We start from the raw sequence: 22,833 nt of genomic DNA on the forward strand, positions 1-22,833 counted from the left end.
CATGTATGAGACCTAATGGAAAGTCTTTTTTTAAAATTTTTAAATAGTATCTTCAACAAAAACCCTGCCGCCTGACGTTTTGTCTGGATTATAAAAGTCTTGACTGCAGTATTGACATGACCTATATCCTGCTAATTATATAATAAACGCTCCCTCATTACAGGATGCATCTCTGGAGGAAATGAGCACAATGTGTATTTGTGACTGTAAGCGCAAACAGTTCACTTTTATGTCAAATAAAAATGGTTAGATCAGCTATTTTTACGGTCTTGAAGCTAATCGAGGGAGCACTGCATTATTTTCACCTATCGACCATTACTGAAAGTGGAGCGACGCGCTGGAAGTCTTTCTTTTGGCGTTAGATTATAGCCAACGAGCGCAGACTGTACTGTGGACCCGCGCATGCGCAGTCAGAACCCCGGAGCCGCAGGAGATCAGAGCTGGTAAGCCAAATTTCAGTTCCTGAAATCTGAAAACACGAATTAAAATCATTTTTATAACTTTCCTGTAATTATAGAGGACAGGAGAATGTTTTAGTTACACTGGTTCTAAAAGGAAAACCGCCAGTCTGATTGGGTTTTTTTTTTTCCCACCCCGAGATAAACCGTTTTGGCGTTAGAGATGTAATCAACCACAAAGCTTTTCATCTTTAATAGATAAATTTGATAATGGCATGCGGATCTTTGACGTAGCAGGCTTAAATACAATTTTGAATCCAGGAGCAGTTGCGCCAAGGTTTTAAAAAAAAATCCAACACACTTAACGCTGTTATGAGGTGAAAATGTTGCTCATTCATTAAAGATATTGCCGGGATGGATGATAAGGTTGTTTTTTTTCCCCCATTAAATGGGATTTTCACAGGAACTGAGCCACTGCTTTAATACATTTTTTTTTTTGTTTTTTTGCTACAAGGATTTCAGATCCTCCGCCATTTTAACTGAAATGCTGTATTTTATTCTGTCGGTGTGTGTGAGTGTGTGTAGATTTGGGAGTTTGCGCGTAAATATTGGTGTGTCACCATTATTCTTTTAATATCGGAAGTAATGCATGGCTTTTAAAAGTTCCGTATGGTCATGGCTGTTTTGCGTCAATGGAAATATTTTTATAAGAAAATAACATATAATTTTTTTGTTAAATTAGGTGAAATATGCAGTAAAATCAAAGTCTCTGTCCTGTAGTTTGATTGAATAGCCTTTTATTGAAGGACCAAGGCGACACAATACTACTCTGGATAGTTAGACAATTGATTAAAAAAAGTAAAAAGAACATTTGTAGTAACTTAATCAAGCCGGTTTTACATGCCCCTAAATCAAGCAAATTCCTTAATGCACATTTGATTTGAAGAAAGAAATACTAACCAAAACAAACAAAAAAGCTTAAACTGGTGGGATCCCTCTTCTGTCCATACTGTGACACACTGTCCTCGGATTTCAGGTGCAGTGTCCTCTGTAAATCTTTAACACATAAAGTTAAAGCTGTTACCCTGTAACCAGACAGCATTGCTTTGTGCTCTTCCTCGTGCTGTGTTTTCCAGTGCTCCAGCACAACAGACTGGGACGCCATCATGAGTGCCAAAGTGAACATGGAGGCTTCATCCAAAGAACCGGACTGCACCCCTATGGAACCGTTGTCTTCGTCTCCCACCGAGACCATCCTCATCTGTGGGAGTGATGGCGTGGCCAAGAAGACTCGGCCTCAGCCCCACACTACCACGGCTCTCCTGCTGCCAGGTGAACTCATATGTAAGGATGGCACCTCAGCTATACGTGTTGACACAGACCACCTTTTACCAGGATGCTTCTCCACAAATACCCTGCTTAAGTGCTGTTATGGAAAACATTGATCCTGTCTTCTTGCATTGTTAAACTAAGGAACAAATTGAGAAGAAAGCCTTTAAGTAACCAACAGTATAATAATTTACTAGATAAATTTGTAAAGTCATAGTTCAGAAGTCACACCTGCAATGTTTAACCTCATTCACAGGCGTTATATCCCAAAGCAAGGGGTCATTATAATTGTTGACTCAATAACATCACATACAAATAAATGCACAAAAGATCCAACTCATCTTACCAGGGCCCTGTTCACTGAAGCACGTTCAAAAACTCCTAGTTTTTAAACTCTGAGATCGGCTGCTCTGAGCTCTCAGTTCCAGAAAGGCTGATCAGAGTGAGCTCAGTTCACTCTGAGCACGTATGAGTTAAGCGCATGCATTAGTAGGGAAGGAAAGCCATCATCAGTGGAGCTCCGATACCACGATTCACTATGGCAACAGGTAAATAAAGAGCAGAACTGCCTTTTGTGGGCCGAGGATATGATCACATGTTGGTATGGAATGTGATCTCTATCTTAAAACATGGGAGTGGAGAAAAGAGTCATTTTAATCAGTTTGGGTCACTCTATCATCATCATACACAATACAAAAGTTTGATATAAAATATCAGATTTTTTTAATACTGTCTGTGGTGATTATTTACCCAACTTTTTATTAGGTAAAGCTCGAATTCAAAATTTTCATCAAATTTTTAAATCTAATGATTCAGCTGTAACCTGACAGGGACAAAATGGATTTGAGATGTTTCAGTATAATTCTGGGAGGATGAACATTTTTAAATAAGGAACGCAGATCATGTTGGGACAAATTAAGCCACTATAAACTGAAGCGGAACGGGATCCAGAACTGATCTGGTCTGAACCATGATGCTTATCCCAGCAGATCCAGTTCTGGGAAGCCCCAATGTGGCTGATTTTAGGTGATTTTCAGTGGAAAATATGTCGTGGTCAGAGGTGGCAAAAGTAGTTACATTCTGTACTTAAGTAGAAGTACAAGTACTTGTGTTAAAAAATACTTTGGTAAAAGTTGAAGTACTGGTTCAACTTCTTTACTTAAGTAAAAGTAAAAAAGTACAGGCTCTGAAATGTACTCAAAGTAAGAAAGTAAAAGTAGTTCTTTGGAGGACGTTTCTACCAACTATTTTTCTATAAAGCTAACTGAACCTCACTACAAATTATTGCAATCATATAAAATAATACATGAGAATACAAATGTTATTCCAATCTAAATTTTAATCCTAATGAATGCTCTCAACTTGAATCTGTTATGGAGGACACAAACTGTGAAAGGGAATTTAAACACAGCTCTATTCTCTGTGTCCTCCATAGTAGAGGGTGACTGTGCCTCCACCTAAACACCAACATGAGGATACTCAGGGGTTACAGTGGGATTCAGAAGGTGGAGGAACCCTAAGATCAGCTGTAGTGGCTCTGCATGGGGAGAAGAATCACAGCTTTCTATTGTGAGCTGCAGTAAATGATGTTGGTGTGCAGGCTGTGATCAGCTGTCCTGCTGCTGCTGCTCTGAGGTTTACTGCTCTGTGTGGATGAAGTGAACTCACAAAGATGTAACCCAGTATTTCACAACTATCTGAGCTGATCTCCATCCCCTACACTGACAGCATACAGGCTGTAGAAATGTTGGATTCAGTGAATGAATCTCAGCATCAGCAGCTTTGATTCAGACTCATCTCTGCTGCACTGATGTAACCTGTAACTCTGACCATGAACACAGCCTCTGTGCACCAACACAGAGCTTTACTGTAAATACAGTACAACAAGCTGACCTGTTTATCACACACTAAACTGCAGTATTTTGATACAATCTTTGAATTACACAAAGTCAGCATACTTCAGTTTGTTTTGCAGTCCTTACCTTTAAATCTAACCTCTTCTTCCTCTTCTGTCCTCTTTCTCCATCTCTGAGTGAACTTCTCTCTCTTTGCTCTCCCTGGAAATACAGCAGCTCTTCTTTAGCTAGCAGACACACTGTGTGACAAACTGCACACACTTTGTGTGTTTGCTTTGTTGAGCATTTAGAAACGTTGCATTTACCTTCCACACGTTACTCCCTTCGTGCTCGCTCCTCTTCAGTAGCGCTAGAGCTGTTTATGTCCCGCAAGCACAACTTACGGACTCGGTCCGGCCTGCTGTAACCCCTGATTATAGCGCTATAAATGATACATTAATTATATGGGTTTGCGTATTTAATGCCTTTGCACCCGTAAGCCCCGGTGATGAACGATACGTCAGTACGATTGTCTCTTATATGTTATTATTCCTCCGTTTAGGCTCAGATCGTTTGATGTTTGATGGCGCACTGACCGGAAATAAAAACTTTTCTCTAACGTGTTAAAAAGTAACGAGTCTGTTTTGAAAATGTAAGAAGTAGAAAGTACAGATACTCGTGTAAAAATGTAGGGAGTAAAAGTAAAAAGTACTGAGAAAAATAAATACTCAAGTAAAGTACAGATACCTAAAAAATCTACTTAAGTACAGTAACGAAGTATTTTTACTTCGTTACTTCCCACCTCTGGTTGTGGTTCAGGTGCTAAATAATCAGACACTGTACCTTTTAAAATTGAATGACACAATCTTAAGTCTGTGAACAAATTTCAACATGAAATGTAATCAGACTGCCTGCAGCATCCATTTAAAAAAAATCACACTGAAAAACATTTAGCTCCAATTCAGTCATTTCAGCCTCATCTTCACTTAAACATTCACAACATCTCCAAGATGTGACAGTCATTTTGCCATCAGTGTGACCGATTACAACACAGCAAATGATTGATTACTTAAACAGTGATTGTTGCAGTAAATGTTTCCAGTGCAAGGAAAATGTCTGACAGGCTGACAGCTGCATCACTGTCCACAGAGTCTCAGTGTTAGAAAGAGGGAGACTATAGAGGTTTTTCTGAGCTGATAATAAATCTGTGATGTAGTCTCCATCCTTACATTGACTGCTGATTCATTATAAAAATGGTCAAGTTACGCACAAAAAACAGTGAAATGTAATAATTTTTCATGCAAAAACCCAAAACCCACCAGGAGGTATTGATGCATAGGTTCACTGGGATTGTGAAACTAATAACAAGATAATCTGATGCCAAACATTGTACTAAAACTAAACCAAACTGAAAATTTAAATTTGAAAAATTGAAATTGAAATGAAAAATAATAAAGGTGTTTTCGGCTGCTTGCTTATTTCCCAAAGGGTCGCCACAGCAGATGACTGACACACCTGACTTGGGACAGACACTAAGACTGGGTTTATGTCCCCTCCCGGTCTCGAATTGGGGATCTTTCACATGTCAGGCAAATGTGTTGAGCATTAATAACAATAATATATAACACTAATAACTGGTAGATACTGGACAGGAGATTTCCATTGTCATGCCAGATGATGATGATGGTAATGCTGATGATGTTGATGAGATTGGTAGCTGCAAATCTACAGAAACAAATTCTTAGCACAAATCGTATTTGCCTGATTATCATCATAACAAAGTGCTGTTCTTTTACCATTTGCAGTGTGTAACACAGTTTATTAATCTAAACGCATATCTTTCCTCAGCTACTGGCCATCAGAAAGTGGAGGTGACTCCAGCTGTTGCAGTGGGAAACCCAGGTAAAGGCAGCAGGGCCAATGAGATGACCACACCTGCTCTGACAGCACAGGTGGGCGGAGCTTGTAGCATTGTCCATGTCCTAGAGTTGAAGGAGGGGATGGCTATTCTGCCCAGTAGCAACCTGAAGGTAAAGTGATATTAGGCTTGAATATGCTGTGTAGCAGCTGAACAGGCACTTTGTTTTAGCGCTGATTGCAGGCATAGAGAGTTGTTTTTATTTTTATTTCAACTGGCAACTGAATTATGAAGTCAAAAATAACTTCTCACATGTATAAAATCAGCTTAGATACCTTTATATTTCTTCATTCAAGCATTTTTCTTCACACTGTGAAGACAGACATTTAACATTTGGGTCAGGAAGAACTGGATCTTCCTTGATTCGAGTAGTTTAAAAGCGAGACAGAGCCAAACTACCAAAACAAAACGTGTTGTAAATTATTGCATATTACAAAATGATATACTAATCAAAATAATATCTGAACTCTTTAAAATGATCACATTCAGTTTTCTGAACTCTCAGAGAATCTGAAATAGCACAAGGAAGCAGTCCCTGGATTGTGATGCTGTTATAAATTGTTTTTGAGCAGCGTACGGTTTGTATAGACAGAGATGCATTTTGACAGATGGTGCATTGATGCGCGCGCGTGTGTGTGTCTGTGTGTTTGCATGCATTTGTGCATGCCTTGTAGTTCTGTGTGAGTGACTTAGGAACTCTGAGCACACTGATCACCCCGAGCACCGCCAGCAGCACCACTGAACCTGCAGCAGGGACTTCTGGGAGATCCACTGATGCAGAAAGTGCTCCAGACAAGCCAGGTAGAGTCACGGTTACATAAGGTCATAGTAATATCAGGCACAGACGCAAAAATACTGCATTCTGGTGAATCATTTACATTTTGCACACACAGTGCAGAAAACAGTTTGGAACCAGTCGCTGCCGGTTTAAATATATTTTCGTACTACTTAGCTGCATATATATACTATATTATATAACACATACAGTATTTGATCAGTTTTTGTATGTTATATGGTCTTTCAAATCTAAGAGTGTCTCTGCTTGTGTTGCACATGTTAAAACTGCCTGCACTTTTATTCAAAGTATCAAACAGCATGCCCTCAGTGATCAGTGATCTCTGTGTGTATGTGTGTGTGTGTGCGTGTGTGTATGTATTAAGGATAAATGAGTGGTAATTACATCAGCTGCAGCAGAGCTCCTCTTTACAAGTGAAGAGGGCGCAGCTGCAGATTTCTTTTAAAACATCAAAATCCAGCTGAGAAACTTACAAAAAGTAAAAGAATATCCAATAAATGAAATGGAAAAAAAGAAAGTCGAAGATGCAGACCAGTGTATCACCACTTTTCACCTGCAGGCCTCTCTGTGTCAGATGTGTTGGCTCCTGCCAGCTCTGGGAGAGGTGCAGCTGTGGAGCCGGAGCGGTTGGTGCCGGTCAAACCTGAAGTCCAGGTTGAACCAGGACAACAGAACCATGATCCCAGAGCTCAAAGGAGCTACACAGAAGAGCTCCGGAGAGACCCCATCACTGACAAGTAAGTCTGCAGCTGCTCGGTCTTTATGTTTACTCGTGTCTCTCCGCATACATAAGCACATCATTCCTCCCTGCACCTCAGGAGGAGTGTCGGCATAGAAAAAGTGCCAGCAGGTGGGAGAGTCTCCTCCCTCAACCCCGATCACCTGAAACCCATGAGGAAGAGGAAAAGGAAGGAGTATCTGAGTCCATCTGAGGAAGATTCTGACATCGAGGGCACGGTGGAACAACGTTGTTATTTCCATTTGACATAATTTTTACATGCGTGATTACCATCTGACCATCTGCTACTGTATGCTCTCCTATTTTATTTTTAAGGATGAGAAAATGGATGATTCTAAAGCAGAAGGCCGACACATCAGAGGAGGTTGGACCATTCATTTCTTACATTTGTGTTTTTGTTGGACTCATCTTTCAGTATTTTTTTGTGTTTAGTTTGTTTACCTTCAAATCTTAAGTCAAAATAACAAATCCAAGTATGCAGTCTTATTTAAAACACTGCATACTCTTTATTGTCAAGCTGCTGCAGTTCATCACATAATATCATCTTGTTACTTCACCCAGCAGCTGTATGCCCGTCTCTGTCCTTTCATTACATATCCTTTCTTTCTTCAGTTAATTTCCTAAAAACATGCAAGGCAGAAGGTTAGAAGTACATATAATATATAGAAGGAGTAATGTTGGAGTTGCATCAGAAATTGAACATTTGCAGTAATATTTAACTTGAGATTAAATTTACACAGCAACATCTTTTAATTCCTCTACATCCCACGTGCCATTAAATTATGTTCATTTCACTATTTCCATTAGTTGGAAGTTTTAATAATTTCTTGCATAAATTTAATAAATGATTGTGTCTTTTTGGTGAAGGTGGAGACAGTAAGACAGAGCAGTGGACGTGGACTCAGTATCTGGAGGAAGCCAAAGCTGTTGCTGCTCCTAACAAGCTTTTCCAAGAGGTACATTTTTTCATCCCAAGCTAGGGGTGCACACACACACACACACACACACACACACACACACACACACACACACACACACAATTTTTAAAACTTGTTTTACTACCACTGCAGCCGTTCCTGTAACCGGGGTCAAATCTATTGCTCAGAGCAAAATGGAGTGCAGCACTCTCAAGAGAGGGAATAAGAAAAGTGAATTTACCTGGGACAAAGTAATGTATGCAGCCAAAGTCATATATTCATATTTTAAATATTTTTAATAAAATATAATGTTGGGGTTTTATTTTAAAGTAATCTAAAGGTTTTTATAACTGTGATCTTGGGGGGAAAAAGAAGTAAAAGCATTAAAAGAAAAGAAAGAAAAAAAAAAGTCCCCTATTTTACTTGCAGTGCTCGTATCTTTTCTCTGTTCTTTGCTGTCACAAAAATAATTTATGCTGACTTTATTTCACTCTCCGTGTTGGACTGAGACATTTCCTCTTTTATCACACATTCCAGTCCCAGAGAGTGCCGACAGTAAAGAACGGCTTCAAACAGGGGATGAAGCTGGAAGGCATCGACCCGCAGCATCCGTCCATGTACTTTGTCCTTACTGTGGCTGAGGTGAGCCGGACGTCCATTAACAAAGCCAGTGGATCTGTTTTAGGATCTTTTACTCACACAATGTTTTGGGTGAGTAGTTTAGTCAGGTGTCTCCTTCTCATGTTATCACGCAGGTCTGTGGTTACCGGCTGCGGCTCCATTTTGATGGCTACTCTGACTGTCATGACTTCTGGGTGAATGCCAACTCCCCTGACATCCACCCTGCAGGCTGGTGTGAGAGCACAGGGCACAAACTGCACACCCCCAAAGGTCAGAGCTCATGCTTATTCTTCTATTAAATAAATACTTCCAGAACTGAAGTTTAGAGTGGACTATTTCTTTTGGTACAGAAAGATTAAAATAAGGAGATGAGGAGTGTTAATTAGTTTTGGGTTTTACACCCAGTGAAGCTTATGCTCTCCTTTCTTTTACTGAGCTCAGCTAACTCTCTTCTGGCATTTTCATATTTATAACATACATTTGTGAAAATAGTATCAATCTTCCTGCTTCCCTCTTGGTTTGAAAAGTGAATTAAAATGTAAAACTGTTCTTCTAAATGCTGCCCTTCCAACATGTGACTCCTCTCTGTATTTCTGTGCTTCCTGCAGGCTGTAAAGAGGAGGAGTTTACTTGGACTAACTATCTGAGGATGACTAAAGCACAAGTGGCTCCCAAAGACCTTTTTGCCAGTCCTGGAAGGGTAACTCTCACTGTATAGTATAATAGATGGTAGTTGTATTAACCACACACATATTGAATGAGGTGATTGATTTAGGGCAGGGAAAGCCATTTAAAGTATATTTTAAAAAAATTAGATCATGATGTAGCATCAAAGACTTGAACCTAAGGTTCTGTAAGATTTTACCGTAAATACCTCATGCAGTGAAACCCATCCATCCATCCATTTTCTTCCTCTTATCCTTTTCAGGGTCGTGGGGGGGGCTGGAGCCCATCCCTGCTGCTGCAAGGAAATCATAGAGTATTAAATATTAGTATAAAGATAGTATAAATATTCCTGCTTGGACTGGCGTTTTCAGTATTATCTAACAATCTTGTCAAGTGACTCAACAACGTATTTCTGTGTTGCCTGAAGTGATCTTACCAAAGTATGTAAGTAAGTACTTTTTCTGTTTGTTCAGATCGATGTGAAGTGTGGTTTCGAGATAGGAATGAAGCTGGAGGCTGTGGATCGTATGAACCCCTCCCTGATCTGTGTAGCAACCATCACCGATGTGGTGGACAGCCGCTTCCTGGTTCATTTTGACAACTGGGATGACACGTATGACTACTGGTGAGCCATAGCATCTTTCTGAATGCGTGCGCATTGACAAATTATTTAAATGATTTCTAGAATTAATATATAATTGGGCTTATGATATGCTAAAAAATCTAAAGCAATGTTGGGTGATAATAGAGTTGCTCAAATATTTCCTCCTGTCATAAAAAGGGTAATCAGGATAAAATTGTTCATACTGCTCACGTTGTTGGAGGTTTGACTTTTGTCAAGAGGAGACCAGTAAGCATTGTTAATGGAGATTAATGATGGCTGCTGGAGTTTGCAAAATGTTTTGAATCCTGTAGAATGAAATTCATAACTTTGTTAGGGCTGGATGAACCATAGTCAGGAGTGAACAACTGCTTGATGCCTTTTCATAGGTGATATGTGACTGTAGCATGATTTCACATTCTGAAAATGCTCAAGTAGTGAGTTTACTGTGATCTGTATTAGTTCCAAAAATGATGGGATGCTGTGTAAAATTCTTTTCTAAGGGTGAAAGGCAGGGTAAACCCTGGACAGGTCGCCAGCCTGTGTAGGGCTAACACAGACAGACAACCATTCACATTCACATTCACACCTATGGGCAATTTAGAATCACCAGTTAACCTAACCCCACTGACTGCATGTCTTTGGACTGTGGGCGGAAGCTGGAGTACTCGGAGAAAACCCACGCAAACACAGGGAGAACATGTAAACACCTCAACAGTGCTAACCACCATGCAATCATGATGCCCCATTTCCTTTTTACTACTGCTTATTTGTAATGTTTAAATAATGATGATAATGCAGTATTTGTTTGTGAGCACTGTGACACAAGGGAACATAATAATATTAACATTCCCAGAAATGTAACTACATGTTGCAGCAATGCAGACGACAGCAACTCTGATAGTTCAGCGTGGTTGTTATTTGCTGTGTAAGCACAGTATATTGATTAGCATAATGCTTCCATTAAACAAAATGTAACAGGCTGTACTTCTAGCTCACTCAGTACTTCAGTGGATTTGCCAGGATTCTGCCAGTATACAGCAGATGCATGCTGTTTTCTTGTTTTGTAGCTCTCGCTTTCTCGCTTTGCTGTGCTTCAGTAAAAGTAACTGTTCAGCATTTATTAGCTCCAAGTTAAACATAACCAGCCTGGTTTTACCACTGATTACAGAGCAATGAAGGGAAAAAAATGCAGTGCAGTCCCATTATAGTGGGTAATGCAATGGCATTACCCACTATAGCGCAGGCTTCACAGGGAATCAAAGCAGCATCAGCTCTCATCAGTTCTGTCTCAATTTTGCTGTAAGTTCACAGAAATTTCTATTGTACTTCAATTCTGCATATTGTTGTTTGTTAAAATATGCAGGTGTGATGCCAGCAGTCCGTACATTCATCCTATTGGTTGGTGCCAGGAGAGGAACCTCCCTCTAACACCACCCCAAGGTGAGGAATGTGTTCCCAGTGAATCAGTGGTTTATTCATGTTCATAGTCATACCATGGGTCATAAACTTCAACATGAGTTCTGCCTAGTTGATTTTTTTTTATGCCCTTGTCCTCTTTTTCCTTTCATTACCATTAAACTGAATGTAAACATGCAAGAGTTAAATTATTAAAGCTGTATTTTAATTCAGGCATAATAAGTCAGGCATAATTGTGGAATTCTGTATGCTAGAGGTGACTGTTTATGTATGTGTGAAGAGTGTTGGCAAAAACATTTTTCTGCGCCAGATTATCCAGACCAGGGCCGGTTCTCCTGGTCTCGATACTTGGAGGAGACGGGTTCCAAAGCAGTGGCCGCTGATGCCTTTAAAGTGGTAAGAAGAACTAGGGGTGCTAACAGTAAAGTCATAAACGAATGGAAAATATGTTAGGTGTGTTTTGTTGTCAACTTGAATGTAAATTCCCATCATCCTCTGCTTCATCTCCAGCGGTCACCTCACAGCTTCCAGCCTCAGATGAAACTGGAGGCTGTGGACAAGAGAAGTCCTGGTCTGATCAGAGTGGCTACAGTGGAGGAGGTGGATACACATCGCATTAAGGTAATACTTTGTGTTTGCGTACATCTGAGGTCATAAAGAATATGATCTTGCTTGTGCGTCGTGTTTAATGTTGTGAAACGATATCACATATAAAGAAAATTCAGTAATGCAAAGATATATTCCTGCTGCAGTTCTTTTCCCCCTGTGCTCAGCAGCCATGCTTTAATAAAGAAAAACAATAAACAAGTGTGGAGATCAAGTGTCACTTTAGTGAAGCACTTTTCTACCTGTCCGAGCTCCGCTTACAAAGACTGACCTTTGTGACAATAATGCATATGATCACTTCGGTCTGACCATCAACATCTAGTTAATCAAGATACTTGTACAATCTACTCCAGACAACCCTGCCACATTCCCTTTTAAACACCCATCTGGAACAGGTAGATCATTTTCCTACCCTCTGAGTATCTACTTGATGTAATGCATCAACCGAAAATCTGGGAAAATCAAACAGAAGACAGCAATCTCATGGCTCAAATCATCTTGACTCCTACATAACTGTTTGATAAAGAATTTTGCAAAAATGAAGAAGACAAAGAAAGATAAAAGATCCACCAAGTATAAAAAGGACCGCCTGTATCAGTAAATTGTGTGTGGATGCACATTTCATGCAAGCATCAGTCTTTTCTGTCATCAGAAGTACCAACACAACAACTGAGAGAAATAAACAGAAGAAACAATAAACTCAGAAATGAAAATGACGACAGCTGTTTAATGTGTGCTTGTCGGTTTGGATGGATGCAGGAATAAGAGCTTACATGTCCCAGTACTGTAACATGCGCCTTTACATTGATCTCTGTGCATTTTGAGCTTGTGTGCATGTGCGGTATTTATGTTACAGCTCGCTCTCTGCTTCTTGTTCAGATCCATTATGATGGCTGGAGTCATGTCTATGATGAGTGGGTGGACTCCGATCACCCAGACATCCATCCAGCAGGCTGGTGTGAGGCGACTGGTCACCCGTTGAAAATTCCTCCACGGGACACCAAAACGCAGCAACCACATGGTAGCAACCAGCCTCACGTCACTGTTATTGCTTCATTTAAAACTAAAGGTCAAAAACTCGAATCGATTATTGTCAGTTATATAATTATGTATTACTCCTGCCATGACAAGTCAAGTCATGCTGCTGTAGAAAGACCTGTTGGCGTTTTGGAGATGTAGCCACAGGGATGTCAGCTTTGGAGCCAGCCTCAAGTGGCCATTTGAGGAACTGCAGTTTTTGGCATTTCAATGCTGGCTTCATTTTTTCAGCCTCAGGGGTTGCCACTTGTTATTTACATAACTTCTTATGGGCCTAATCCCTAATATGCTGCCACAAGGGTTTGTGAACAACTGTGCGTGTATGTGAATGTTCTCTCCTTCTTGGTATTTGTATATATATAGGTGTGAGGGAAGCTCCTGCTACAGGCCAGTCCACCTACACCTCCTCTGTTCCCTGTAAACCCATCAGTCAACCCAGAACCAACAAGTACAGCTTCCACAACAGGTAAATACTAAACTCAGCTCTGTCACTGAATGGATGATTTAATCACCATTATACAACCCCAATTCCCAATAAGCTGGGAGGCTGTGGGAAATGTAAATAAAAACAGAAAGTTTCATGAACAGTGGAACCTAAAAAACATATCAAATGTTTGAACTGAGAAAATGTAGTATTTTAAATTTGATTGCAGCCACACATCTCAAGAAAAGTTAGGACAGGGCCATGTTTACCACTGTGTAGGATCTCCTCTTCTGTAAACATCTGGGAACTGAGAAGAGCAGCTGCTGGACTTTTGGGAGAGTAATTTCCTATTCTTGTCTGATTTAGGATTCTAGTTGTTCGACAGTCCTGAGTCTTCTTTTTTGTTTCACGATGTGTCAAATGTTTTCAGCTGGTGAAAGGATTGGACTGCAGGCAGGCCTGTTCAGCACCCGGACTCTTCTACTACAAAACTGTGCTGCTGTAATAGATGCAGGATGCAGTTAACGTTGTCATGCTGTAATACAAACAGCCTTCCCTGAAAAAGATGTTGTCTGGCTGGGAGCATGTGTAGCTCTTAAACCTGTATATTTTACTATTGATGGTGCCTTTCCAGATGTGCAAGCTGCCATTTTTACACTGATGCACCCCTGTGCCATCAGAGATGCAGGCTTGTAAACTGAGTGTTGATAACAAGGTGGATGGTCTCTCTTCTCTTTAGTCTGGAGGCGCCCATGTCTTCCAAAGAGAATTTAAAATTTCACTTCGTTTGACCACAGAACAGTTTTCCACTTTGTCTCAGTCCATTTGAAATGAGCTTTGGCCGAGAGAGAATGGCAGTGTTTCTGGATTATGTTCACATATTGCTTTTTCTTTGCATCATTGCTGTTCAGACATTTCTGGAAGTACTTCTGAGCCCATGCAGTAATTTCCACGACAGAATCATTCTTGTTTTTAATGCAGTGCACTCTGAGGGCTTGAAAATCACAAGCATCCATGTGTTGATTTTCAGCTTTGTCCCTTGCACACAGAGATTTTTCCAGATTTTCTTAATCTTTTGATGATATTATGTACTTTAGATTACAAGATGTTCAAAGTCTTCACAATTTAATGCTGAGGAACATTATTCTGAGATTGTTTCACAATATGTAGATGCAGTTTTTTGCAGATTGCCCATCTTTGCTCCTGAGAAACTCTGCCTCTCTAAGATGCTCTTTTTATGCTCAGTCATGTTACTGAGCTGTTGTCATTTAACCTAATTAGCTGCAAAATGTTCCTCCAGCTGTTTTTTCTTTAGCACCACTTACTGTTCCAGACTTTTGTTGCACTTGTCCCAACATTTTTGAGACGTGTTGCTGCCATCAAATTCAAAATGAGCTTCATATTTTTCATGGAATACTAAAATGTCTCATTTTAAACATTTTCGTGAATAAAATGTGGTTTTTATGAGGTTTGCAAATCATTGCATTGTGTTTTTATTTACATTTTTCACAGCATCCCAACAGTTTTTGGGATTGGGGTTGTACATCTGTTGATATTGCAGTGGGTATCAAATGATTTACATGAACTTGCTAATATAGATTCTGACTGTATATTCTTGCATATTCTTGTAGATTTCTGACTGTATATTCTTGTATGACTATATTTCCAACTATATCTCTGCTTGTGTGACTATAATGTAAAAAGCGCTACTAGAACTTTAATTTCCCTGACGGAACCCTCCCAAAGGGATTAATAAAGTTTAATCTAATCTAATCTAATCTAATCTAATCTAATCTAATCTAATCTAATCTAATCTAATCTAATCTAATCTAATAAGCTCACTACTTGAATATTTCACAAAAGTACTTTTGAATTTGAAATTATGCTACAGTCACATATCGCTTGTGACAGAGCAGCTGAAATTCGGGTTGTACATTACTTTTGTCCTTTTGAATTATGTTAAATTAGGATATTGCTGATATTCACTGAAGGCAAATCTCCATTTGACAATAAAGTGGACCTTTGTCTTTGAAACAGGAAGTGTCCAACTCCTGGTTGTGATGGCTCAGGCCATGTCACGGGCCGTTTCACTGCCCATCACTGCATATCCGGGTGCCCATTGGCTGAGCGTAACCAGGGTAGGCTGAAGGCTGACCTATCAGACTCAGAGTGCAAGAGAAACCTCTTCTTTGGCCAGAGAACTAAGAAGACTCATTACCGTGGCAGGTAAAACTGCATCCATGAATATGTGTGCAAGTTTGGCTTTTCTCGCATTAATTTTTTCCCTCTGTTTTCAGGATTGGTCGTCCTCCCAAATACAGAAAGAACCAACAGAGGGACTACCAGAGTAAGCTGCACCACTGCACCATTTTTTTTTTTCCAAATATGACATGGATACCAACTTGGTAGTTTATTGTTTTTTGGCAGCACCTCACCTCAATGGAAGAAATACTTGGGATCAGACCAAATCAGCAGATTTGCAGCTTTACTCAGTTTGATATACGTGTTACTGTAAAAAGGCTGGCAGGCTGCCTCTGGAGTTAATGACAACCTGTTTTTAGGTCTTCCACTGAGCCTAGCAAGCTAATTGAAGTGAATTAACCTTGCTTTTCCTGCTTGGATACCACACAATAAATGCTTTAAAAAACAGTTTATTGGTAGTTCCAGTAGCCAAATCATTTATTATTTATTTATCAAATTACTTACTATTTCTAAGATAATTTTATAAGCATTTATTAGACACTTACAGCAGGAAGACACAGCAAAAGTCCAGCCAGCCTACTCATGCCTCAGGTAGTCCCCTCAAATTGTGTTTTTGTATGTTTTTTGTGCACAGACATGTCCTCACAGGGTGTGTATCCGTCACTGTTCATGTCTGCTTTGAGCAACCAGTCAGACCGCACTCTGTCTTTGTGCTGGGAGCAGCACTGCAAGCTGCTGCCTGGCGTTCAGGGCATTCACGCCAGCCAGGTGGCTGCATGGAGTGTCGAGGAGGTGAGAAAATGTTGTTCGTCTTCATAATTATTTATGTTCTTTCTCTGACTTATATATACATGATTGTCTGAAATCTGCTGCATCTGTGCTGCAGGTTTTCAGGTTTGTCCAGAATTTAATTGGCTGTGAAGAACAGGCTCGTCTCTTCAAAGAAGAGGTGAGACCAACAAATGCTGTTGGATTAATGATTGAATGATGAATAATGAATTATTTGCACTTCACTGTAGACATGTCTTTCATTACTGATACTGTTTAGACCAGCCATTCCTAAAGTCCAGAGTGCTGCGGCCCATTTAAAAAAGAAAATACCGTGCCCCCCCCCCCCCCCCCTCAGCCCCATGAACTGTTTCATCAGCAGAGCTTTTGTAATTTATAAACATCATCCATGAGTATCTATGGATGGCAGACAAAACAAACTTTCTTCGCTTACTACCTGTGTCTCTCTAGATGATTGACGGGGAGGCTTTCCTGCTGCTGACTCAGACCGACATTGTGAAGATCATGAGCATCAAGCTAGGCCCCGCCCTCAAGATCTCCAACGCCATCCTCATGTTCAAGAGCACAGACGAGGGACTCAAGTGATTCCCGCCCTCACTCAGTGGCCGCGTTGGGCCGCCAATCATCATGTGCCAAATTCATTCTATTGCAGGGAAAAAGACCCTGACCCCTTTTTCATGTGTTTGGTGTCCTGTACCCATCAGAGAGAGGGAGGGGGGAGGGGGGAAGGTGAGGTCCAGTCAGGGTTAAGTGAGAAATAGAGCTGAGATTGGGAAGAATCAGGTGAATTTAGATAATATAAACACTTTTGGAGAGTAATTGAATTTTGCTATAAAATCTGTGGAGGGTGGACATGAGGATGTAGCAGATGTAGGAAAACAGAAACTTTTCAGAGTTTGGTGGTTTTCAAAACTGATGCGTTTGGTTCAGTTTCAGGGTTCAACCTTATCACCAAACCACCCAAACATCACTTGGCTACAGTATGGCTGCGTATGCTTCACTAAATCCTAAAGTAAATTTCAACCCACATACTTTCTGCTGAATTTGAATTATAAACCAGTTGAAAACAGCTGGAATTAGAAACTAGAATGACCACCTTCAGTTTTATGCCTCCAGTCGAGTTGGAGTTTTACATCCATGTCTGTCCGCAATTAACTTTTTTACTGTCTGAACATAAAATGTTATAATTTTATAAATAACATATCCTGTTAGGCTTTCGCGAGAAATATTATCACTGTGTGAATTATTAAGCCAAAAAAAAAAAAGTTTTTTTTTGAGGCCTGTTGAGCCTTTAAACACTGACCACCAAATTCTAATCAGCTCATCCTTGAACTGCCAGATTTAAAGATGCTCAAATGATATCACAGACTTGATTGGGACGGACCGGTATACAAACTCTGGGACACATGGATGAACAGAGAACTGCAGACATAATCCTTCAATCCACAGCTGTCAGCGGTGTGAAGGAATAAAAAAGTTAATATCATGAAACAGATGTTTGTTTAACAGACGTGCTGCCCCCCCTTCAGACTGACATCAGCTCCTGCCTACAGCCATGTAGCTGATATTCTGAAACTAGCACTGGTACTTTAATGTCCTAACTGAGAATAGTTCCTATTGAAGTGTGATCTAAAAGGTCAGTTGAAACCTCTAAAGAGGTCAGCTTATTTTAAAAAGAAGTCTATATGTAGCCAGATGTGGTGAGAACCCTGCTTGGATTTTGACTAAACCCATCAGTTTGTAACGTCTGATGAGGAAAGGAAAAGGAATATGTGTCAAAGTTGGAACTCCAACAATGAAGGAAAACATCCTGAATAGGCGAGTGGACATGAAGGAAGCGACAAAAGTTGGATAAAAGACAAGAAAAGGTTGCACAAAGGGGAATGTTGGCAACAACAAAAAAAATTAAGTAAAAGGATTTCGATGCAGCAAGTGCGGCTGGTCTGTGAGGCTCTTACAGGCTTCACGTTCTGTGCAATAAAGCTGATACAGAAGTACTGTATTCAGCAACAGTTATTACAGTTCCTTAAATATTAGACAAATTGTTGCACTGTAATGTAAAAAAAAAAAATCAAATGAGCTGCTTTGTTCAGACTGTTCAGATTTGTGATAGATGAGCAGCTTCACAGAGGGAGCCTTTGCTCATTTCACTGATATTCCTAAGTATTAGTTATTTATGTTCACTGCCTCAAAATTCTCAGCGCTGCACCAATAATGTGAACACTCAAGCGAAGGATGAGATGTGACTTTTAAAATGCTAACACTCTGCACTTGAATCACAGGCAGAGAAAAGAAACAACAGTGTTTGAATTTTTATCTCTATATGCAAAATGTCTGAAATTATTTTTTAGCTGTTATAAATAGATGAAATGGACTCTTTGCATTGGAATTTTAGCACAACTGTGAAATTCAAATGGATTTTACACACGGATATTCCCACACTCGGTCACTAGAGAGTGCAAAAATCCATCTTTTGCACTATAAACATGCATTTGGTATCCAGCCAATGGAGCTCTCTGCAGTTTACGTGTGAAGGAAGCTCCATTCAGACTGTGTTCTCGGAAATGTTTACATTTGATGTCAGGGTTCGTTTAAAACACTGTATATGGAGCTGATATTGTGAGATGAAAGCTGAATGTTTTAAGGGCTTTTGGAATCTTAAATATTACTTCTTTGTGTGTCTCTCTGGTGGGATTTATGTGCGTGTGTGTGTACGTGTGAGTGTGTGTGTGCATGTGCGCGTGTGTGTCAAGATAATCTTGGGTCACAAATGTCATTTAAACCATTATGAATTAATAAACGTCCATAGCTGTCTTGTCTGGTTAATGTCTGCTTCTTGTCTAATTTTTACAGATTAAAATACTGCATTTCCTGTGAGTGTGCAGGTATTGTGTGTGTTACACTACTGACTATAAACTGCTTAGATACACCCCCCCCCTATTCATCATATTGTCGTCAACACTTGGCTGTGGTGGTGATAATTTCCTCCACACCCTTTCTGCTTTCACTGCTTATCTTCTTGTTCCACTGCAGAGGCCAGAAAGCAGGCGTTTCTGATAACCTGCTGCAGCAAGACTACAAGCAAAGTATTCAATTGACTGTTGGGTGGTAGATGTTTCATACAGGAAGGAGCAGCAGGTGAACAGGTGTTTTTTTTTGTTTTTTTTTAATGTAATTTCAGAGGATGATGCAAAGCAAACTCAGGAATTTTTGTTTTAAAATGAACTCATGTTTTCTAATAGGAGGAGTGGCGTTAAAGAGAAAAAAACCCTCTCATTACATTCAAATTTGTGTGAAGCTGGGTTAAATGTTTGAGTCTCCCTGTGGACAACAACACACGTGGACATTTTGAGATTGAACACATAGAAGCATGATATAGAAACCTGAAACCTTTGGCACACATTCGCTGAAAATGTTTTCAGTGAAGTAAGAAGACATAAAACTTAAAAAAAAAAAACTTGCCTATTTATAAAGCCTGTTGAGTTCAATGAAACATAATAGGGAAATGAACAGTTTGCTGATAGTACTGTGCTGACCTTTATTTACCCTCAAATGGGGCCATGTTTACCACAGTGTCGCATCCCCTCTCCTTTTAGCAACAGTCCAGAAACATCTGGGAACTGAGCAGAGCAAGTGCTGGACTTTTGGACTGTTGTCCCATCCTTGTCTGATGGAGGATCTGGGTCTTTGTTGCATTGTTTGTTTCATGATGCTCCAGATGTTTGTAGCTGGTGAAAGGTCTGGACTGCAGGCAGCACCTGGACTCTTCTACTACGAAACCGTGAGGTTGTAATAGCTACAGTGTGTGATTTAGTATTATCTTGCTGAAGTTTCAATTCATCTGACCACAGAACAGTTTTCCACTTTACCTCAGTCCATTTTAAATGAGTCAGAGAATCTGGAGAAATTTCTGTGCATGAGGGAGAAGCCCAAAAATCATTACTGGATTTCTGCAGATTCTCTGAATCTTTTGATATTATAGGATAGGAATGCCCTTTTATTGTCATTGTACATGGTACAACGAAATTGTGCATTATGGACTGTAGATGATGAGATGTTCAAAGTCTTTGCAGTTTAATGTTGAGGAATGTTATTCTGAAATTGTTCCACAAATTTACAGATGCAGCTTTAGGAATCAAATGATTGTCTGTATGTTAAAAAATAAATAAATAAAAAATACAGGAAAAAATTAACTTTTCATATATTTGAACTCCTGTGTAGTAATGCTGGAATTGCAATTAATAGTCACCATCCGTGGGCCGGACTGGAACCTTCTGAGGCCCGGTTCCGACCCCTGGACCGCATGTTTGACACCCCAATCCAAGCTAAAGCCAAGCTAGACTTGGTTTCAGTTCAGTTCATCTAATCACATACATGAAATATCTACAAAAATGTGGTCACTGTCTTAACCTTTTTCTTGAAAAATAAGGTTGGAATTTTTTTTTTTTTTTAAACTTGGTTAATTACCTTATTTGAAACCACACGACATGTTCCGGAAGTCTTGGCTATTTGCTCTCACCCCCCCCCCCCCCCCCCCCCTTCCTCCCACACACACACACACACACACACAGACAGAGGGTTGCTGAAAGTAGCGCCTTTGGCTCCGCCTTATTTTTTTAAGCTCGGTAACATTTTATCAATGATTCACTCTGTGAAGTCCTGCCGACCTTCCTTACGAAAACAGACACACTGACCTGACATCAGCTCCCTGCTTCTGGGACTGGCCTCTGTTTGAGTCCTGTCAGTGTGAACTGAGCAGAACACGGATCGCCTCATCCTTCACACAGGTGAGCTACATTTCTGATATACTTTGCCTGGTTTAGTTCATTTCTGTATTCCTCAGATATTCTTTATTGTTAATAGAGACGTGCATGCAATGCATGTACCGTAGAGTCTCACGTTTGTTGTAGAGGTCTGCTACTCAAACTTCCGGACAAACTTGTTGTGCTGCCAAGGTGCATATTTAGACATGTCCATGTGTGATCTCAGTAATCAGGGTTATTTATGATACTGTATGATATCACTGTTAGTGTCTCATAGGAAGTCTTTACAAGTTGTCTTTTTTCATGACTCTTACATAGATCACTGACTTGCAGTTGAACATTTGTTTCTTCTTTAATGGAAAGTCATAATTTTTCTAAGAACCCTCTGGGGGGGGGGGGGGGGGGGGGGGGGGGGGGGGGGTACATGGGATTCAGCCTTGTTTCTATCCAGCTTTTAGGTTTGTGAATCAGAGCCTGTCTGTGAGATTTGCTCTGCGGAATAATCTCTGAACAGAGAGCTGCAGTTTAGCTGAGTGCAGCTTTGCTTGCCATGGCAGATTAAGAGGAGGTGATCATAACGGTGTCATTTTAACCTCCTGTCATGTCCTTCCAAATCCCTCTGTGTCATTATTTATTAATACATTAAGTAGGGTGTGCATTCTAATCAGTTTCTTTTGGTTACATGCAAAGACTAAATATGCATGGATGCATATGGACTGAAGAGGGTAATGTTATTGGTATGACTGGTCTTTGTCGTGCAGTAACTATCATAGTTGTTCAGTAGTTGTAGTGGTTTAATTTAGGATAAAATCTTTAATTAGTAATTAATGTTTAGTTGTGAATGTGCATGGATTCATCTCCCAACTGGCTTCAAAACTCCTAACTGTGGCCTCAAAATATCACTATACAATTACAGTAAATGCAGTCTGATTGAACAAATCCTCCTGAATACATTTGTAATGGGACGTTCAGCACCTCATTTGCCTTTGTGCCTAGAATAGATAAACAAGCCCGGGGATCCTAGGGAAAAGCATGACCTCAGATAAATGGGGCTTTTGTTTCATGTGTGTGTGTGTGTGTGCGTGTGTGATCTTGGTCATCCCACATGTTTTGACTGATATGAAAATATTTAGCATATAAACATGTTCACCGACACACACAAACGCACCACAGAGTCATGTTTCCATCACTTTAGAGGGCACTGCACTGACTTCCAATAATGCTGTGAAGACCTACCATAACTTTTACTTCCCTAAACAAAACCCTTTCCCTAATATTAAAAGTAAAATTCACTGATTTTTAAAAAAATTTTTTAAATTCTGGAGATTCCTAACAGTGTAAAAATGTATGTTTTTTAGCAACGTTAGCAATGCACGAACACACACAGACACACACTATACAAACACAAGGTCCCTCATTGCCTTTCTGTTGATCCAACATCCTCCTCAGTACAAACCAGAACTACCAGCTCCTCTGGATCCTCAGGCTGTCATCATATGAGGTGAGCTAATTTAATAAAATCTGCACACACACACACCACACACACACACACACACACACACACACACACACACACACACACACACACACACACACACACAGACAACAGAAAAAAAAATTTGGTGACCACCTTAGTGGAATGCTAATGAGGAGAATTTTTTGAAAACGTTGAAGAGTTGAACCCTACAAGAGCTGATGAATTTTTCTCCTCTCCTAGCAGGTCTGCCAACACACTGATGGGAGTGGAGCATAGCACCCATGCACACTGTAAT

At 40.1% G+C, this 22,833-nt stretch overlaps 1 protein-coding gene and 1 long non-coding RNA gene across 2 annotated transcripts; both read left to right on the forward strand.

The window, feature by feature from the left end:
• The first annotated feature begins 415 nt into the window (after positions 1–415).
• Positions 416–19,098, forward strand: l3mbtl1 (L3MBTL histone methyl-lysine binding protein 1). The gene is made up of 22 exons (XM_030734698.1): positions 416–443; positions 1,535–1,730; positions 5,411–5,592; positions 6,155–6,281; positions 6,836–7,013; positions 7,095–7,233; positions 7,331–7,379; positions 7,883–7,971; positions 8,470–8,574; positions 8,688–8,823; positions 9,162–9,253; positions 9,693–9,844; positions 11,187–11,263; positions 11,550–11,635; positions 11,750–11,860; positions 12,725–12,866; positions 13,247–13,349; positions 15,345–15,533; positions 15,605–15,654; positions 16,144–16,301; positions 16,396–16,458; positions 16,749–19,098. The coding sequence occupies exons 2-22, from the start codon at positions 1,565–1,567 to the stop codon at positions 16,881–16,883; spliced, it is 2,529 nt and encodes an 842-aa protein (XP_030590558.1). The 5' UTR covers positions 416–443; positions 1,535–1,564; the 3' UTR covers positions 16,884–19,098.
• A 1,778-nt stretch (positions 19,099–20,876) lies between these two features.
• LOC115782506 (uncharacterized) lies at positions 20,877–22,833 on the forward strand. The gene is made up of 3 exons (XR_004020156.1): positions 20,877–21,085; positions 22,511–22,562; positions 22,779–22,833. It is a non-coding gene; the product is annotated as an uncharacterized LOC115782506 (long non-coding RNA).

The sequence above is a fragment of the Archocentrus centrarchus genome, chromosome 7 (assembly GCF_007364275.1).
Source record: "Archocentrus centrarchus isolate MPI-CPG fArcCen1 chromosome 7, fArcCen1, whole genome shotgun sequence".
Taxonomy (NCBI): Eukaryota; Metazoa; Chordata; class Actinopteri; order Cichliformes; family Cichlidae; genus Archocentrus; species Archocentrus centrarchus.